Source organism: Macrotis lagotis, chromosome 2 (genome assembly GCF_037893015.1).
Source record: "Macrotis lagotis isolate mMagLag1 chromosome 2, bilby.v1.9.chrom.fasta, whole genome shotgun sequence".
Taxonomy (NCBI): domain Eukaryota; kingdom Metazoa; phylum Chordata; class Mammalia; order Peramelemorphia; family Peramelidae; genus Macrotis; species Macrotis lagotis.
This window is the reverse complement of record NC_133659.1, coordinates 147,601,078-147,622,391: the sequence shown is the minus strand read 5'-3', so window position 1 is coordinate 147,622,391 and position 21,314 is coordinate 147,601,078. Positions and strand designations below refer to the sequence as shown.

Genomic DNA, 21,314 nt, shown 5'->3' with positions numbered 1-21,314 from the left:
GCCTTAGGCAAGCCACTTAACCCCACTGCCTAGTAAAAACCTAAAAAAAAAAAAATAGCCTAGAGAGCATTGGAGAAGCTCTAAGAGATTTAGCTTAATCAAGCCTAATTTTCTATAAGGTGTCTTGGTAAGTTGTGGGGACTAGCTCCTGTAACTCTGGTAGTGGTGGTGGGGGGTTGGCAAGACAAGTATGTTTCATGGCAGGGCACAGCGTTTAAACATCTATCAATCAGCTACTACTAGCATATTTTTAAGCTTCTCTGCTTCCTCCAAGGTTCGAGCTTATGACTTTCTTGAGGGTGGGCTGGCTCCTATTACTTGTGGAGGGTTTTGCCCATAGTGGACATTTGATCACTGCTGCCAGATCTGCACGAATATCCTTCTCACCAGACTAGAGTGGGAGGGCGAGTGATGGATGGGGATGAAACGTTTAGTTTCCTTAGCTTCCCATTCCTCCTGCTATGACTGTGTAGAGGAGGAAAAACCCTGGGAAATCAAGTTGATTTTTAAAAAAAGACAGCAGAGCCACAGCTTGGATTCATCATAGTCAGATTTACTCTAGGGTTCACTCAACATTCCAGGGTAGCAGGGGTTTCCAGAATAGCTAATAGCAGGCAGTGCTACAGGAAAGACAAGGGCGCTCATATAGGGGGAGGACTTCAGAGAGGCATCAAGCCTGAGGGAGAACAAACCAATCCTCATTTCTCTTCTTTCTCAAAGAGGAGGATGGGAAAGTAGGAAATAGAGATACTTCAGATTAGCTAGGACTAACATTCTCTTCCAGGAAAGGAAATAAAAATGTTACAGTTGGTGAAAAGGTTTTTAATTGGATATTTAGTGAAGATTCTTGGCTGCAATTTTTCTTCCTCCATGAAAAAAACAGTGCTCCTCCCCAATAAGCATATTTCTGAAATTAATTAATTTAATACACTTAAACTTTGGGATATAACGATTAAAAAAAAACCCAACCCCTAGCCCCACGTTTAATTCTACTTGGCACATGTATCATTTACTATAAAAATGTACACTGCTTCTTTAATAAGTAAATTTAAAAAGCACAGCACCCTAGGCCATTTTGAGATAGGCGGCAGGAAGAGTCATATTCTCTATTGTCCTCTAAAGCTAACAGCATGCATGATGTCTATGGGGAGGTTTCACAGACAGAAAAGGGGACATTTCATTACAAATGGACTCAGAGGATGGTACAAAAAAACTTTTTCTCTCTGAAGGGGTTTTCTGATGCAGGCACTGGTATAATAAGGGGATCTTCTCGGATGTGGGCATCACAGTATGCCAGGAGGTCTGCTGCAGCCTTGGAGACCTACAAGGAAAACAAGATGGGGAAAAAACCTGTTAGGATCAGTACACTGGGTATGGTCCAATGATGACAGACATTTCTGTAGTTCTGCAAAACTCTGTGAGGGAAGCAGTTGCAACTATTAGGATTCCCATTTACAGAATGAAAGGCAACAGGTTTTATTAAATGCTTATTCTGTACAATGCACTGTTAACTATTGGGCATACACATTAAAGTAAAGCAAACAAACCAACCAAAAAACCCTGTCCCTGCCCTTTAGGAGCTTAAATTCTTTTTGTTTTATTTTTTTTTGCAAGGCAATGGGGTTTAAGTGGCTTGCCCAAGGCCACACAGCTAGGTCATTATTAAGTGTCTGAGGCCAGATTTGAACTCAGGTACTCCTGACTCCAGAGCTGGTGCTCTGTCCACTGCACCACCTAGCTGCCCCTAGGAGCTTAAATTCTAATGGAAAGTGTGTCAATTTTCTGGCATGGAGCCGGCAGCCTGTCCAGGTTGCACAGGCATATGGCAATGCCATGCCAGAACATGGAACTGATGAGGTGTGACACCGAAGTTCTCTCTGAACTGAACTGCTGAGCCTTCCAACTCTATTGTAGAGAATGGGGAACTCCAACGGGCTGGCCACATCATTTGAATGCCAAATGTAAATTTTGACTAAATGATGATTTTAGAGAGAACTTACACAAGGCAAGCATTACATAAGGTCAGAAGGAACTACATAAAGACACTTTCAAATTCTCTCTGAAGAACTTTGATATTGATTGGGAGACATGGGAGACAATGGCACAAGACTGCCCAGCATGTTATACTTTGACCCCAATATTATGATGTGTTCTCTGTCCTCTTCCAGTTCAAAGGATAATGACCACAGTTATTCTAATGGGGAAAGACAACACACAGAAGTGGGGAGAAGATGAAGTTACGTGTGTAGGAGTATGGTGAAGATGGAAGCAGAGTAAGATGGAACTGAGTGTAGGAGGAAGGTCAAGGGACCTAGATATCTGTACATGATAAATAAGAAAGCTACATTGGGGGATGCCTACAATTGGGGAATGACTTTATTCTATGATTATGATGGAATACTGCAGTGCTATAAGAAATGAGGAGTTCAAAGATCTTAGAAAACCAGGGATAGACATAGGAAATGATGAAGAGTGAAATGAGCAGAACGAAGAGAACATTATAGACTGTTTGTTTTTGTTTTAAGAACAACTTTGATCAAATAAGTCATTTTTACTATTATGAATATCCAAACTAACTATGAAGGACTCATGAAGGAAGATGGTATCTGCATCTAGGGAAAGAACTAATAAATAGAAGTAAGTATAGAATGATTTTGCATATAAATGTATACATAGATATGTGTCTAATGTTGCAATCTGGGGGAGCAGGGAGGGAAGAAAAAAGAAAAAAGTACATGGTAACTATTATGTATTTAGAAGTTATACATAATAGATTTGCAGTTTTCATGTACAATCATCTTTTTTTATACTATGCTATGAAAATGCCTGTTTTATTCTATAAATTAAAAACAAAATAATTTTTCTAAAAAGCTGTTTCAAAGATCTCCTCAATTCTTAATCAAAACAGAACAAAATAAAACCCCCCAAAACCTTCTCTAGAATCTGCAATCACTTTAAACTATCATTCTGCTACTGGAATTGATTTCTCTGAAAAGAAAAAACAGACATTGTAGCATGTATAGAAAATATAATTCAGCTAGAATAAAGACTTGGGAAAGGAATATTTTCAAGTACATGATGCTCACAATGGTTCTGTGAACATTCAGGTCTTACCATCTGCGCTTGAGGCCTTTCCAGGCTTTACCTGCACACTCAGGTACTATCATTTGTGCTACTGACATAATATTAGGATCTCTGGTGCTTGCTATCTGCCCATTGCTGAACGCTTAGGATTTCCAAGCTTTCCACCTGTCCTTTAATCGACCTTTTTAAAAAATGTACTCACCAGTTAGTTATCAGCTCCCTGAGAGTTGAGAATAGGTAGATTTTTTAAATTTATATTTCCAGGACTTGGAATAGTGCTAAAACATAAACATTCAATAAATGCCTTTTCTTATATTCATTCAATACTTTTCTCTTCCCTTGCAGAGTCAAATTCAAAGAAAAATAGGACCACTCTATTGGCTTCCAATTCTTCACTTTCAGCTCTTCAAGCCCTTGTCGAATGACTTCCAACATTACCACCTGAGTGAAAGTACTTTCTCCAAGGTTACAATGTTCTCTAAAGTACAACATTCATGGGTCTTTTCTCAGTTCTTTATTATGACTTCTCTGAAGCACTTAAAACTATTTATTATGTTGTCTTTCCTGTATTTTCACCATACCATGCCATCTTATTCTTCACTTATCCTGGCTGCTTCTTCTCAGTCGCCCTTGCTGTACATCCTACACACTGCGTGTGTGATCCCCCAAAGTTCTATCCTGGGCTCTTCTCTTCTCTCTTTACAACGCTGAGTGAGTTGGAAAACCTGAGTGATTGGAAGGATGGTGGTGTGGTGTGATAAGCAGACAGAGGAAAACTAAGAGCAGAATGAGATTTCAGAAGAAACATGGGAGTTTTGTGCTAAACATGTTGAGTTTGAGATTCTTATGAGTTATCTAGATAGAGATAGGTCAGTGTAAGTCTGGAGCTCAAGAGAGAGCTCAGATCTGTCTGTCTGTCTGTCTGTCTATCATCACTTACCTATCTCTGTCTACCTGTCTATTGTCTATCTATCTCTAATCTATCTATCTCTATTTGGATATAGATATAACACATATACATATTATATCTATATAGCCTGTACAGAATCGATCAATGAATCCAAAATGGCTGATGAGATCATCAAGAGAAAGTATAAAGAGAGAGAGAAGAGTCATTAAGAGGTCCCTTTCACAAACATGGGCATAGCAAAGACCACTACACAAAGCAGCAGCAGTTGCTGAATTTAGGGAGGAGAGAGGCCTGATAATGACCTTAATGTATCTCAGAAGCAAACTGACCTCTACGATGAGAGGTCACTGTCTAAGGAACTAGCCCAGCTGAGCAAGAGAATGCTGCTGCATCTATCTGGGATGGCACACGCAGGAACAAACCTGGCAAAGACACACACACACACACACAATCTCTGCCTAAATTCCTTTGTTTAGATATTCCCTGAATAAATGCATTGGTATCATTGTGTTTTAAGTTTGCGTCCACTCTCCTCAGTAATAGAGGATATGCAAAGACTACACTGTACCTCTAGTTTAGGGGATGTTTGTTAACTTTTGCCCTTGCTATCCTATTTAAAGGGTAGCCTTTTAAATTAACTAGTTAATCAATACTGGTGGGAGGCAGCATACTGGAATGGGGGGTTTGTGAGAAATGTTAAAACCTATATATAAAAGGGTTATACCATGTTTCTTGGGGAGAAAGATTAATCATCTGCATTGGAAACCCTGGTCATCAGTGTGATGAATGGAGGGAAGGAGGAAGGGTGCTATAAAAATCTGAGAAAATTGGAAAAGTAAGAAGAAGCCTGCTTGTGAAGAATCTTAACTAAAAGAGGACTTTATATTTGATCTTAGGGGAGTTAGAAAGCCATTAGAGAGTTTTGAGGAGGGGGGTGATATAGAAAAATCTATTTAAGAATCACCTGGGAAGTTCTATGGAAAATGGATTGGAGAGAAGAGAGACTTGAGGCAGGGAAACTAATTGGATGTTGTTGCAATAGTTTCTTTTTTCAGGTCAGCTTTGTCTGACCTCCATGATGAAGATGGTATCTGCATCTAGGGAAAGAACTGATAAATAAAAGTGCCTGGAGTTCCTCCATCCCATCCCATTTCCAGCTGCTTTTTGTGTTGTCTTCCCCAACTAGATTGTAAGCTCCTTGAGGTCAGGGATATCTTTTTCTTATTTGCATTTCTTGTGTAAGTGCTTAATCAATGTTTACTGACTTGAACTGACTAGTTTAGGAGAGAGGTGATTAGTATTTAAACTTGGGTGATGACTATGAGAGTGGAGAGAAGGTACTTAAGATAGGTTCCTTCCAGAGCTGCTCCTTAGATGAGGCCCCTCCAGATTCCTCCCCCTCTCTCACTTTGGGTAGACATATGCCTGCTTCATTTTTGGCTTTCTAACCCTAGTGCCCAGCCCAATGATATATAATAAATGGCTATTAAACCGAAGAGATTTATAGAAGGGACCTTAGGAGGTCATCTGGTTGAGCCTCATGCCTTCAGGCAAATAAGATATTATTTCAGCTAGTAGGATTCCAAGGATTGGAATTCAGACTGGAAGGTTAGAAACTTTTTTTTTTTCTATTCTCCATCTAATAAATTGTGAAGGGTCTCTAGGATAGGAATTATTAAGATCTCCAAGATTTATTTCCTCCTCTCTGGAGGAAGATAGCTGAGATTAGCTAGTGATTTTCTTCCAAGTCTGAATGACTACTTTTTAGGAATTTTGTAGGAGGCATTCCGTTTTAGGCATAGATTAGACTTGACTTCTGAGGCTCCTTCTGGTCCTGTGAGACTATGACTCTGATCCTGACTCCAGGTCCAGCACTCTCTACACATGCACATGCAGGTCAGGAGGACCTGAGCTCAAATCCAGCCTTTTCTACTTCCTAGTTGTGTGTCCTTGGACAAGTCACTTAACCCTGATTGCCAAACATCCAGGGCCATCTCCTGTTGCTAAAATCCATGTCTGGCCACTGGATCCAGATGACTCCAGAGGAAAAAGGTGAGGCACCCCCCTCACTCAAATCCAATTCATGTGCATGACATGATATTATATCCCCAGTGTTATGCTCTTTAAAAATGAAGGACAAACATCATCACATACATTTATGGAAGTAGTTGATGGTCCAGTGTCTAGAGTGTGGACCTGAACTCAGAAAGAATCGAGTTCAAATCCCAATGTCGATACAAACTGTGTGACCCTGGGCAAATCTGCCTGCCTCAGTTTCCTCTGCTGCAAAATGAAGATAACAATAACATTTACCTCATAGGATTGTTAGGGTTGTCCAAAGAGATAATATATGCAAAGTGCTATCCAAATCTCAAAGCCCTTATAAAGGTTTTACACATATAGAAAGGTTAGCTATTATTGCTATTATGTACTTAAGATAGAAATAGTACTGTTTTATATTCAGCAGGCTAAAAGCCTGCTGTTTTGTTTGTTTTTGTTTTTTCCAAAAGTACTAACAGTTGCCTAGAATCTTTTGCATATACCAATCATGAATAATGGAGATAAGGATTTGTTCAGGGTTTAGAGTTTCCTTAGAGTATGGGTTGAGAGGGATGAGGTTCTACTCATATTCTAGTCATTCTAGGAGCACAGGCTGGCCAAAAAAGGCATTCCCAGTTTATTGTTGGTGCCATAAAAATTCACTCTGAATACCAATGTAGCTAGGCAATTTGTAATAGAACCTATTTTTTTTTTAAACCACAAGATGGAATCTCCAGGCCCTTATGTGAAAGGGTCCCCATGTTCTTCTCTAAAGAGAGAAGTACCATCAGAGGACTTGCCTCATATAAGCAGAAGATCCTGAAGGCTTCCAATGGAGAAGGACTAATAACAAGGTAATAGAGACTAGGTTCCATTGATGGTATATTGTAAATTTCCCCTCCCAGTTTCCCCACGGTTCCCACAGTCACCTGTCGCCACCTCTCTCCATCCTTCTGACATGCTTCAATTAGGCAGCACAATAGTACTCCCAGGGAAAGTCTATGCCGCCCCCTTCTCCTCCCCAGGAACAGCCAGGTAGCAGGAGGCTAGGCCAGGGGCTGACATTCACTAAGACATAGGAGGAGGAGATCAACCTCATTTCACTTGCTGTCTGTGAAATGAAACATGTTTGGCAAATGAATGGCTTGAACATTAACCCATCCTGCCAATTAGATTGTTCTGCCTATGAGTGCTTATTAAAGGCTTACAAGCAGGGATAAGTATATAGTAGTCAAATGAAATCCTTTTAGTATATTTTTTGTGACTAAATCTTCTTCAGAATGATACATACTCCCTGAAGAAAGAATATCTGGTTATTTTCTAAAGCTTCCAGGGCATCCCATTTTTAATTTGTTCATCTTCCAAAATTTATAGTAATCCTATTTCTGATTTTTATCCAAGGCCAAAACACTTTAAATGATAGATAAATTCCTACAAGTAATTCTAGAAAAGATGTATTTGGGAGTTTTCTCTTCAAATGTTTAGTTAGAACCATAAACTTAAGGATATGAACAGATACTTTTCTAAGGAGGCAATAAAAGTTATCAACAATCATATGAAAAATGCTCTAAATTACTAATAATTAGAGAAATGCAATTTAAAGCAATTTTAAGGTTTTTCTCTCATACCCTTTACTACTATGAGATCTATATTTCAAAGAGATCAAAGACATTAATTAAGGACTTATATGTACAAAAATATTTATAGCTGCTCTTTAATTTTCAAAAGTTGTAAACTAAGGGGATATCCTTTTGGGGAATGGCTAAACAAATTATGGCAAATGATTGTAACATGATATTACTGTGCCATAAAGAATGTCTTAGAGACAGGAAGATCTAAGTTCAAATCCAGTCTCAGACATTTATTAGTTGTGTGACTCTGGGCAAATCACTTAACCTTGACTATGTGGATGGAAAAAAAGTAGGCTATATATGTGTATATTTTTGAGAGTCAATGTTTTACCAAAATACTTTTGTTTGATGGTGGCTGTTGCTTTACTGGATCTGATTTTAGCCCTATTCCTATACTGATGGGGTGAGGGTCTTGCGCCCCAACTGCAGATCAGCACCTTTTTTTGACACATAATCTTAGAAAGTTGCCTCAAGCATTGAAATGTAAATGACTTTACAGGGTTACCCAATCATTTTGTGTTTTAACTGGGACTTGAACAGAGGCATTCCTGACTCTCAAGATTTTTCTTCCTTTTATCTTTAAGATCTGTTGTCAAGACTTTTCAAAGACATAAGTGGGTGGCAATGGATCCCTGTATTAGGGTTCTGGCAGCTAGAATAAACAGAAGATAGATGAAAGAGATATTATGTATGGAATGTGAGGGAGAAGGAAGAGCCTGAACTAACAATAGGAATTTTGGATACCACTGAAGAAAACAAGGTGGTTTTGGAAAAAAGATAACAGGCTTGATTTTGGACAAATTGAGGTTAAGGGACCAGTGGCTCATCCACTTGGGGAATGGTTTATAGGTTAAATTAAAAAGAAATAAGAGTTAGTGGCAATCACACTGAACCTAAATGGTGACTGTATGGTTAAGAATTTTATTTCTTCTGTGTTTTTGAAGACCAATGACTAGAATTGGGATCCATGGTGATATGAGTGTCTTGGAGGGACCCTGGGCAGCAGAGGAGGGGGATAACTTAATTGACAGAAGTGGTTTAGCTACAAACTAAAACCCAACAAATTGCTGAACTTTTTTTTTGTGCACCTGGTCAGTATGCAATGGCTTAGATGATATTGCCAAATAATAAGTACCTAGCTTAAGATCAAATGCATAAAACTGGTTTGGTTCCATGCAATATTAATTTTTCTAAGTATACTCAGCATTATTTTAAAATTTTTGCTCTGCTGGGTGGCTCATTTAATGGCACCTCCAGTCAATAACATACCTTGCAGGTTAGATTTCAACAAAAATGTCTGTATCAGCAAGGGATTTCTACACTTTAACTAGGAACCCATTTATTAAAAATATGAGTTCCTGTTTATTCCAATAAAACCAAAAAATGTTTTGACAATCCCCTGGGTTTGCAGTAAAACAATTTTCTATAATATAAATTATAAAAATACATTTTATAAAACATCTAATAATTATAACTTGATCTTTATAAATATTTATAAATAATAAATGTTATAATATTCACTTTTCAGGGAGGGTGTTAGGGTCCAGGCTTGTCATGTTTATTGATCAATTTATGGCACTGTTATAGGGAATTCTTTGGTGTGGAAACTCTTTTCACTAATGGGAAATGGCAACTCACTTGATCTTACAGTTGATGCAAAGTTGCCTGATCCTTTAAGAGTTTATGTAAAATTGATCTCTGTTTCCTAGCTATTAAAGATAGAACTTGAACCCAGGTCTTCTCAGTTCCAAGGACCTCTCAGGATTCACATTATAGACATGGGGGGAAAAATCTGAATACACAATGAGCATCAAGGCTCATATCTTGATGAATGAATCTAGTATATAATAATGTTTTCTATTCAAGCAACTCTTTGCATGTACAGCTTCACATATATAATGCCTCACTTTAGTCTCAGAACAAGCTTATGAGGAATACAAGGGAATTTTTCTCTACTTCATTTTATAGATGAGAAAACAAAGGTCCAGAGGTCCAGAAAGTATGAATGACTGATCCAATATCACCACAGCCAGTGAGCTACCTGCAGAGTATGATAATCAAGACCACAGTTCTTTCCACTAGTCTACTATGTTGCTAGAAATATCATCTAATATTTTAGTGTTTCAAGGTTTGCAAAAAATTTGACACACATTTTCTTATTATGCTGAGAAGCAAGGGTTAATATTGTCCCTATTTTACAGATGAGAAAAATGAGGCCCAGGGCCACTTAATGTCAGAGGCAGGATTCAAATCCAGGTCTTATTGATTCCAAGTCTGGTGTTTTCCATTATACTATACAACTCACTCTCCAGAATAATTCATCAAACTGTTTCTCAGTCTGTGGGATAAGATTTTTTAAAGATAAACACCAGTTGATTTTCACCAATGTTTGAAAGCTTCCTCCTGGCAAATAAAAGAACACACTGCAGATGCTTCTAAACTCCCCTGAACATCTGCAAAACATATGGATGATGATCCAGAAGAAAAGTCCTTATTTTGATTGGAAAATTAAGAATATTCTTCTCCTTTACTTTTCCAAGTCTAAAATGTGATTTACTCAAGATCTAATATTATTGAATTCATGGAGCTCTTGTACTTCCTCTTCTTGGTACTAAACTGTCAGATTTAATAGAAACGATCAAAAAGAATCCACAGCCTTAAAATAATGGTGGAATTTTACCATTACATTACAGAGCAAAGGAGGTGATTAAAACAGCCCAAGTTAGCACATAATCCTGTTGGTTGCACTATAATTATAAGCTTCAATGACAGGAGAAAATGCTGCAATTACCATAGTCTCATTCCATGACAAGACAGATGACATAATTACTATCCTTGCTGTGACACCCACTCGATTTATCCTCAGCATCTAAAATGAAGAGACCCACACCTATTTCTCAGAAATCCGGTGCTTTGTCTAGCAGAACTGAGAATCACTTAGAGACATTTTATTTGGCCTTATTTTCTTTGCAGAGATTAAACAGTAGGAGTAAAGGCCTTGAGGCTGTCCCTTGTAGAATCATAAATATAGAAGATTGTTTTCCACAGTGATTTGAAGTGTGATTTAATCCCTGTTACTGAAGGGTGAGAAAAAGGGATATATTTGATTCTGAAGCCACAATTCCTGGAATGTTACAGGTTTATTAAGGAAAAGTAGAAGTCCTTCTTATTCCTAGATAAAACAAACTTTAGAAATAGACTCTATTGAATAAGTTGTACTACCAGGACCAATTAGGACCCAGAAGTAACTCCTTGGTACAAGCTATCAAGTCTAGTATGAATGCAAATATAGCAGATCTATTAGATCTGCATAGTTCTTGATTCTCTGCAAATTCATTACTAACCCATAGGTTGTTTTCTTGGACATAGTGCATCTGTACTCTTGTCATGCAGCTGGGTTACAAGCTGCAGATAAATGCAATTGGGTTGAGTTAGGCAAGGAGATGGACCTAGAAATTTCAGGGATGATGCACTGGTGAGAATGTATCTCTCACTGCTTTAGTCCCCAATCTAAGTATCTTTGGATTATCCACCATTTGATATTCTCATTTCCTCCATACTAGGATGTGGTATTAAGAGTTTATATTTTTTTTCATAAGCAACTTGAAGAAAGTCACATTTGTCCTGTTTTTTGAATCTGTGACACAAAGCTGAGAGAGAGTTAGCACATAAGATGACAGTCAGGATCCAAAAAGAGCTAGACAGTCATAGGGTTGACAAAATTCAACAGTGATAAATGTAAAATCTTATATTTGGATTAAAAAAATCAGCTCCCCAAGTAAAAGGTGAAATGACATTTTGTTAAGATTGTAGTTAGTTTAAAAATTCTAGGGGTCAGTGTGGATTTCAAGCTTAATATGAATTCACAGAATGATGTAGTGACCAAAATCTTAGATTGAAGTGATAAAGGTTTAGCTTCCAGTAATAAGGAGGTCATAATCTCTGTTTTCTACACTGGTCAGATTGTATCTAGACAGCTGTATTAATTCTGGGCTCCAAAATAGGACATTGATAAATTGGAGAATGTCCATAGGAGTACAACCAGGAGGTTAAAGGTTTAAGAATCAATATTATATGAAGACTGATTAAAGATATTGAGAATGTCCAGGCTAGGGAAAGGAAGACTGAAGAGCAGGGGGAGGACACATTTTAGACTTTAGTTATCATGGGATCTGTAAGACAAAAATTTTCTATGACTATCAATTGCAAAGCAGTAATACAGAAGTCACCATTCCAATAAAATCAAAGATTCAGACTTTCCTTTCAAAACTGTTTAAGTATATGAAGGGTCATAGTATGAAAAGAGGGAACAGCCTTATTCTTTGTTCTTTTTGGTCCCAGAAGGCAGAATGAGTACTAGTGGGTGAGAGTTGCAAGGAGGCAAATCGAGATTTGACATCAGGATAGAAAAGTAAGGCTATACAAGAGTAGAATGGGATGCTTTGAGAGGCTGAGGGCTTTTCCTGCATTGGATGGTAATAATCCTCTCTAATCAATATGATGTGACTCAGGATGGACTAAATAATCTCTGAGATCCCTTATAACAAAAAATTTTGATTATGATATTTAATGTAAGTTCCTTTGTGTATCCTTATACATATATGTTCATATGATTGTTTAAATATGTCTTAGAGGTAACATGAATTCATATTTCTGGAACATAACCACACTTCTCTGAAAGAGACTGATTTTTACCTTAAGAGAAGTTGGGGATGGAAAGAGAAGAAGCTGGGTCTTTGCTCCTTTTTCTTGCAAATCTCCAAAAAGGACAACACATTAGAATTTTAACTATTGCACCCTTTTCCTACCCACTCCCATCCTTCAACTACTGCTGCTCTATGTATACAATTTTGATTTCGAATAAAAATTTCTTTCTGGTCACTTGCCCTTAACTTACACTCACTAGCTTAACTTCTTCCTACCCAATACTGATTTTACAAAAGACTTTTGCAAATAGTAAAGAAATTCATTTATCCAATCAAAATGACAAACAGATTATTGAAATTCCATAGATTTGACTATACTAGAAAATGTGCACGGATGAATGAGCTCTTTTTTTTTTTTTAAGATTCTTGCAAGGCAAACAGGGTTAAGTGGCTTGCCCAAGGCCACACAGCTAGGTAATTATTAAGTGTCTGAGACTGGATTTGAACCCAGGTACTCCTGACTCCAGGGCTGGTGCTTTATCTACTACACCACCTAGCCGCCCCTAAATGAGCTCTTCTGATGGCAGTTAAATAAGATCCCAACTTAAACTAAGAGAGAGACTTCAATTTCAGTGGGATCATTTGAGGGAACAAGGATTTGGCCACTTACTGGATGTCATGGTCAAGGTACTTTCTCATTTGATAATGTGGATCATTATAATGATAAAAATAGACTCCCAGGGTTGCTTTGTTGTTAAAATATGAGAATAGATAAGGAAACATAAAGGAGTTACATTTTTAAAGTTTTAATTTATTATCCTTTCATATTCTCACTAATGTTCCTTGGTTAAGACCAAAAAACTTATTTTTTCTGCTGTCTAATATATCACAATTGCTATTTTTGTTATTTCTTCTCAAGTTTTAATTTTTTAAAAAATGAATCATAAATAGGGACTGATCAATGAGGATCCTCTACTTGAAGTGTACATACAGATATTATTTATCTGTGTGCTGCCAATTTAATATGTGGAACTGGAAGAAGGTTTCAGTCATGATGACTCAGACGTTGTACTGTTTGGTGCTGAAAAGGCCTCAGAGTCAGAAGATGGACTAAAGAGGTACATAACCAGAACTGAGTTGTCTTTTCCTTCCTGGCAGAAAGCAAGCCAAGATTTCACAGGTTGGGGAGAGGCATCAGGATTCTATCTTGTACATGGTTACCACATATAGGTAAACAGATAATAATTCTCTTTCCTTATTCCTTCCTGACATTAGGTGAATGAGTATTTAAGAGGATGAAGACTTGTGAGACTAAAAGATCCATCAAAGCCTTTGGAAGATCTAGTTGGTACCTGGAGCCAGTAGCAGCAGTCAAGTGGGATGTGTTGGGCCTGCTTGAGCCAGCCCGGTGAGTGCACTGACTCGTCACCGAGAGACCTCAGCCAGCACAGAGCTAGGCCAGCAAAGCAACGGGATGACTCAACTATTGCTACTGAAAGCAGCCTCTGGAAAACGTCTTCCGAGGGCAGAATCGGAGAGGACAGCTTGACTTCATGTGTTCCCCACATGTGTGTCTCACTGCACTTGTGCTGTAAGTTTGAACTCACTCTCCTCCATGACTGTCTGTGTGCAGAGAGAATGTACCCCCTAATTGGGGTGGGTTTTTTTTGACATCTGTCCAAGCTATACTTTCACAAAAAAAAAAAAATCCCTCTGTAAATGCAAGTTGATGTGAGCTAATTGATTATCACTAAGGAGAACACACCAGATTCATGAGTGAGAGCCTAGAAACACCACAATCCTCTTAGGGTTATTCCTGATTGTTAAGAAGTAGTCATTATCCTTCTGGAGACCCAACCTGCCAGGGAGAGGAGGAGTTGAGAGAGTGAACTCTGAAAGGGTGCTACAGGTGTTTTGAAAGGGTGCTTTGAACTTGAATATGTTCATTTCATTTTGCTAACAGTACAGGTCTAACTGAAAATCTTGTATTTCCCTTAGCAGAAGAAGGGGATCTATCTAGAATTGTAGAATCCCATGTTTGGAAAGGACCTCAAAGGTTATATAAGCCAAACCCCACCTGAAAATGCAATCATGTTTAACATTTCCATATTAGTCATGTTGGAAAAGAAGAATCAGAACTAAAGGAAAAGAAAAACTAAATGAGAAAGAAAAAACATAAAACAAGTTTAAAAAAGTGAGCTTTGGTTTACAGTCAGACTCCATTCACTAGATGTGGATGGCATTTTCCATCACAAGTCTTTTAGAATTATTCCTGATCACTGAACTGCTGAGGAGTAAATCCAGTATAATCTTACTGTTAACATATACAATGTTCTTCTGCTCTCAGTGCCTCCTTATTAACTATAAATACACTATGCTGTTTCTTTACCCAAATGTTTATGGTAAGTTGAATTTTATCTCAAACACAAAGAAGCCAGGGATTAACAAGGGATAAATATAAATGTAAATTAAGGTAGAGAACTAAATCTCTGCCTAAATGTTAGGGATTTTTATAATGAGGAGATGGGAGTGATTGCAATGTTATTCCAAACTTTTTGTTTAATATTAACTTTATAAGCAAGAGTGGAAGGAACCACATTAACCTTAAGGACCATTGCCCCTAAACTTAAAAATGAGCTAATTATCATATACTCTTATGCATTATATGCATATGAGAAAGCTGACCCTTACAGAGGTTAAGGGGCTTACTCATAGCCCCAGAGCAAGGAAGTGTTAGGAGTGAGATATTAACCTTTTCTTCCCAAGTCCATCATGTTACTACAATCCATTGTTTTTATGTCAAAAGCCATAAGGATAAGTATCCTCCCTCTTCTCTAGCTAGTTAGTAGATTGTCTTTACTGGTTTTCCTAGGGTAAAAGTGGATCTTTTAACTTTAGCTACATCCTCCATCTTAGACTTCTGTACCTTAAATTGTTAGTCCTTTCAACTTGGCTATTTTTGAATGTCTTACTGTGATCATATCATGATTTTTGCTATTTCTCACTTCTCTACAAAGGAAAGCATAACATTTGAGCCTCTCTTATATTCTAAATGCTTCAGCAGCTGCCTCTCTTAAGAACTTTCTCGTTTAGTTTCCAAAAAAAGTTTGACAATTTTTCTTCTTTTTCTTTTAGAGAAAAAAACCTAAAAAACTAACACAAACATTTTGTTCTCTCAAAAAAGTCACCAATTGGCAATGCTTCTTTTCACTTCTGGGAAGTGCAAGAAAAATTCTAGATTCAGACTGCCAAAGTTAAAGGTAAGACACGTGTTTAAGACCCAGCTGCTGGAAGAGCTGTTAAGAAGTTAGATTATCAAAGGGAGAAAAACACTGATTCAAATATAAGTCTGAAAAAACAACCAGGAAGACTGAGTCACTGTTTAAGAAAACTGTATCTTCCTCAATATCTTCACAGAATGTGAGAATTAGAAGGGAGCTTAGAAATCACCTAGTACAACTTCCTTATTTTAAGATAATGATGCTGCAGCTGCTGGTGGTGGTGATAATGATAGCATTTATACTGTACCTTCAGGGCAGGCTGGGTGGTAGATAAAGCAGTGGATAAAGCATTATGCCTGTAGTCAGAAAGACCCGAGTTCTAAATCTAGGCTCAGAGACTTATCAACTGTGTGACCCTGGGAAAGTCACTTAACCCAACTGCTTCAGTTTCCTTATCTGTAAAATGAGCTGGAGAAAGAAATGGCACACTGCTCCAGTATTTTTTCCAAGAAAACCCAAATGGGTCACAAAGAGTCAGACATAACTGAAATGACTGAACAACTGATAGTATTATATATATATTATCTCAAGATAACATGACAGAGCAGAACTTGAACTTAAATCTCTTAGATTTAAGCCTGTTGAGATTTTCTACTCTATCATAATTCTTCCCTTGCTTTTTTCCACTAAAACCTGCTCCAGTGATTTCTCTCATTTTCCCTATAATCAACTCTCAATGATCCAGGTTCATCAGTTTGTAAAGAACTAGTGGTCCAGATATTCCAAAATCAGTTTATATTTAAGTTTGGATGTTATTATATGATTTTTATGCAGTAAATCTGCTTTCCTAGCTATGTTTTCCTTTAGACTGATATTAAATTAGATATTAGCATTTCTTGTACATACAGAGTTTGGTAGCAATGAGAGAAAGGTTGGGGTTAAGTTGAGTGACAGAAGCACTTTGGTTTAAGTTTTTAAATGTCATAGATAATCTACATAGTGTATAATCTAGAGTTTGTCAGAACAAGAGTAAAAATGCCAATACCAATAATACCAATGTGACTGTAAAAATGTGTAATATAGAGCTCAAAATAGAGGAAAACTATGGAGTAATTCTACTGAGTCTTTCTTCTAGGTCAACTTTTTATGTTCCAGATTTTATAAGAACTCAGAAGTCTTATATTATTTGTATTCATTTTTTTGCCTTGACTATCCATCAGAGGTTCTGCATTTAGAGGTGTGAAGAGTCATCTAACTTGATCTATAATAAGGAGAACAGTGAACTAAGTATTAAGAAATTTGATTTGTGGGAAGTCAACTGGGTAGCTGTAGTGTGGAATGCAACCAAGCAGTGAAAGGTTTAGGCTGTTTAAATGACAGACACCCTCTCAGCCACTTCATCCAGGCCAAACAGCTCACAGACGGCAGAGTGGATCATACAAAAGGAAACTAGATCTTCATGGATGTTGAAGTTCTGCTTGAGGAGTCTCTGGGACAGGTTTAGAGATATTCTCCCAAGTAGAGTGGGAAAGCACTTTAACTGCCCTATATAACTACAGAATTAGCAACTACTCTTCCTTTTCTCCCCTCCCCTCAAAGAGAAGGAAGCAAAGGGATAGATAGCTCTTATAATGAGCAGATGTGATCTGATAGCCAAAGTTAAGGATCTGGTAAAGTACAATCCCATAGAAAGAATGTAATTGGCATTGCCAAATCACCTAGGTCCATGTATTAAAGTTTGCTTCCATGACACAAAATGAAAATATGTACCATTAGTTCTTCACCTTTTTTTTAACCTGAGATCTGAACCACAGTCATAGATTTGGAGCTAGGAGGGAAGACAGAGGTCATCTAATCAAAGACCATTATTTGAAAGATGAATAAACTGAGACCCAGAGAGGAGAGGTGATTTGCCTGATGTTACACATATGAATGTCAGAGGCAGATTTTGAACCTAGGACTTTTGACTTCAGAATCAGTTCTTAGTTTACTATTGGATTATGCTGCCATTATGCTTAGTACTAAGAGTAGTCTGCAGGTCATCCTGAACACTAAATTGTATTATAATCCTAGAGACTTTAAGGGGTGAGGATCAGACCATGTGTTCTGTTATTGGGGACAGGTGTGAGGATCAATTATAGTACCTGGGCATTATCTGAAGGGAAGGAAATGGTAGGACCAGTGACTTGATAGGACTGGGGTTGTAATATCTATGTCAGATGACTTGTCATCACTATAGTATCACAGATCTTCCTGATAGAATTTGGAATAGTTTGATTCTGTGTTCACTGGGTTACAGGATGAGTCTCTGTTCACATGGCTTTCTTTTTACAAAGGACCAAAAGGATATAATTTCTAAATTTATTCCTTTATGACACTATCTATTTATTCTTAGAAATAGAATATCATGTCTAGACTTTACTTTTTTGAAAGTCACATAAATTTTGCTTCAAGCTTTTATTTTTAACTGTCCCTATGTTTTCACATTATTTGCTTTTACCATTTGATAAGCTCCCTTATAGAACTTATTGCAAATTATTCCTTTTTCTCTCTCCCCTTTCTTTATTATTTACTTTTAAAAAATTTCCATAAAAAATAAAAAACTTTTCACTCATTTGTGACATAAATAGTAAACTTAAAACCTGTCCTACAAGTAGATTATATTTGTATAAACCACATTGGCAGAGAACACACTTAAAAGTCTTACTAATAAAGTTCTACAGTCATAAAAATGATGTGGTAATAGTGCAAAATATTTAGTGTAACAGAAATTGGGTTCAAATTCTAGCTCTAAAACTTACTGTGTTTCTATGCCACTTTGTGCAAGTAATATAGCATCCCTGTAGGTCTCAATTTCCAAGCCACACTGCTGTGAAATTGGGATCTCTAAGCTATGTCCTTGACTATTTTAATCACCTGCCCTCCTCAGTGTACCTTCCTCATCTACTGATTTTTCTGCCTAGATTCATTCCCTAATTGTTTTTGTATATTCTTCCTACCTCTTATTTTTGCCATCCCAGTGACACCGAGGACACTTCTTGCTATCTGTTCTCTCATTTCTAAATCTCTGATCCACTGTAAGAAGATTGAACCTGGTAGTCTAGAGCTTCATGATCTTCTTTCCTTAAGGGAGGCTGTAAGCTTTTAGAGAACATAATCAAGGAAAAATACTGACAAGAATTTTTTCAAAGGTTGGCACAACTGTGTCCCCAGAAAAATATTTTTTCTACCATCTTGGTTTTTCTCCCTGATAACACCCCCCCAATAATATTTTGTCTGACCCCTGACCCACAATTCAGCCAGCTCCAAGAAGGCCATCCAAAATCATAGCAGAAGAACCCCATTGATGAGTACTTTGAAGCCTTTCCTCCTCCTCCACAGGAATATTCCCTCTTCCTTCCTAATGGATCTATTTCTCTGTGCTCCCCTTTAGCTCTCTTTCCTCTCCCCATTCCCTATTGCTTGCATTAAAACTTTGTGTTGAGTTGATTCTCAATATGTTACATTTTATACTCGGTAGCTGAACTCATTAAAGGAATTATTTTCCCCAATGTCTTTGGCTGGCTCACAGGCCTTTCTTTAGCCATTAACTGGGTACCTGGACAGACATTTAACCTATTGACAGCCTCACCTACACTGGAGGAGTAGGGGACTGTACGTCCTTTGTCCCTTATGCCAGAGGACTCTTAAAACATTCACCCATGCCCCCACCATGTCCCATTCCAGATCTGCCCAATTTTTCCACTTAATTTTTCCACTTTTCTCTTAATTACCTGCTCCATAATTAACAAATTCTTTTAATTTTAAACAACTTTAAAATTCTTCAAATTTTCTTTTAATAAGCAAATTCTTTTAACTTTAATTTCTTGTACCTTCTGTTTTGTGGCACAATAGAGATGTGATTCTCTATGGATGATACAACTTCCCTCATCCTTTTCAGTATTGGTTATACTTTCTTTCTTGGTTTCTGGACTCACTGGACCTGGATGGAGAGTTGGGATCCTCCTTGCCTCCACATTAGATTCCCATCAATCAGTAACTTCTCCTCCTTTAAGTTCATGCTAGTCAGATTTATAAATCAAAAAGAAAAACAAAACCCCCCCAAACTCAGACAAATGGCTTTTATTTACTGACTTCCTCCCTTAATAAGTTTGGGGCCTGATTCAGTTTCCCTTTCCATTCTAATGCCTGTTCTCATTTTAGGAGATTTCAATACCCTGACTGATACCTCTCAAATGCCTTAATTTACCTCCAGTCTTCCTCAGGTGCACACAGGGACTGTGAGACCTTTGACCTTATCACCTACAATTGTTTCAAGAATTCTAAAATTTTTTTTTTGAAATCACATTACTAAGCATACTGTCTTTCCTGATGCCTCACTTGGAAAGCGTCTGGCATATAGACGCTTGCTTCATGAGTGCTTATTTCTTCCTTCTTCTTCCTTAATCCTCCGGTACCTTTTCATCCTTGCAATGGCTTTCAGTTCCTTGACCCTTCTATATTGTCCCAGGTTGACTATACTCTTTACTTTCCCATACTCAACCTTTTAGTGAACTAATTCAATTCTACACGATCATCTATACTCAAATCTCTGGCCCCTTTGTGCTAATGACTGATCAGACCTTGCCACACCGTAGCCCAGTGTTACTTCCACCACCCCACCCTTAGCTCTTACTCTCATGCTACAGAATGAAGCTAGAGAGAATTTAAGTCATGCTGAGAAACAGTGAGGTGGCACAGTGGATAGAGCTCCAGGCCTGGAGTCAGGAGGACCTGAGTTCAAATCCAGCCTCAGACACAGAATAATTACCTAGCTGTGCGAGTCACTTAACCCCACTGCCTTGCAAATACCACCCCCCCAAAAAAGTCAGGCTGACTGGATTCACTACAAATTAGTGCTTTCTAATCTCAACTGGGTCTTCAATGTAGTAAGGAAATCTTTAGCTTCCTCCCTAATCAGTTATCTCACTTATCACAGCGGGTATTCCAAGCCTTCCTTTTTCTTCCATGGCAACCCCTCTCACCACAAGGTTGAGAACACATACATCCCTTTCTATGTCACATTCTTCTGAGATCATCTGCTCCTTTATAAACTCCAGGCTCTGATAAAGAGGAGTCTCTTCTCATCCTGCCCTTTGCCTTGATCCTATCTCATAAGTTTTCTCCAGAAGATTGCCTCTACTCTCATCCCTACTTTATCTCCCTCTGATCTTCGATTTCTCCCTTTGTCATCTTTGTGAATGAAGAACAAATAACCAAAACATCAATTTCTCCCTATCTACTGATTTCTTCTTAACTATTCACAAATGTCCCAGTTTTCCCCAACCTTGAAAAATTCTCACTTGATCTTAACCATCCCCACAAACTATTATCTAACATCCATCCCTTCCCTCTCAGCTACATGCCTTTAAAAAAAATCATCTAAGATCAATGTCTTCACTTCCTCTGCTATTGATTCTTTCTAAATCTTCTGAAATTTGGCTTCCAACCTCGTTCAACTGAAATTACTTTTTTCAAAGTCAGGGTAGTTGTTTCTAATTGCTAGATTTAATGGCCTCTTCTTAGTCCTCATTTTTCTTGAACTTTCTTCAGCATTTGATACTGCTGATTACCCTTCCCTTACCTCTAGGTTTTTTCATACTTCTCTTGTCATTTGATTTTTCCTCCTATTAGAATTACTGATTCTTCTCAGTTTTTTCTGCTGAGTCTTCAGTCATATCATACCTATACAGGTATTCCCCAAAACTCTTCTGGTCCCTCTTTTCTTGTCGCTCACTTTGTG

General features: G+C 37.8%; 1 protein-coding gene across 3 annotated transcripts in view; it reads right to left on the bottom strand.

Annotated features, from left to right (window-relative positions):
• Positions 1 to 538: 538 nt before the first annotated feature.
• GNG4 (G protein subunit gamma 4) overlaps positions 539 to 21,314 on the bottom strand; it is an 87,441-nt gene continuing 66,665 nt past the window's right edge. For all 3 annotated transcript variants that reach the window (XM_074220452.1, XM_074220451.1, XM_074220450.1), the window contains one exon: positions 539 to 1,321. In XM_074220452.1, coding sequence (XP_074076553.1) covers positions 1,193 to 1,321 — 129 coding nt within the window. In that variant the 3' untranslated portion in view covers positions 539 to 1,192. The remainder of the gene's footprint in view (positions 1,322 to 21,314) is intronic.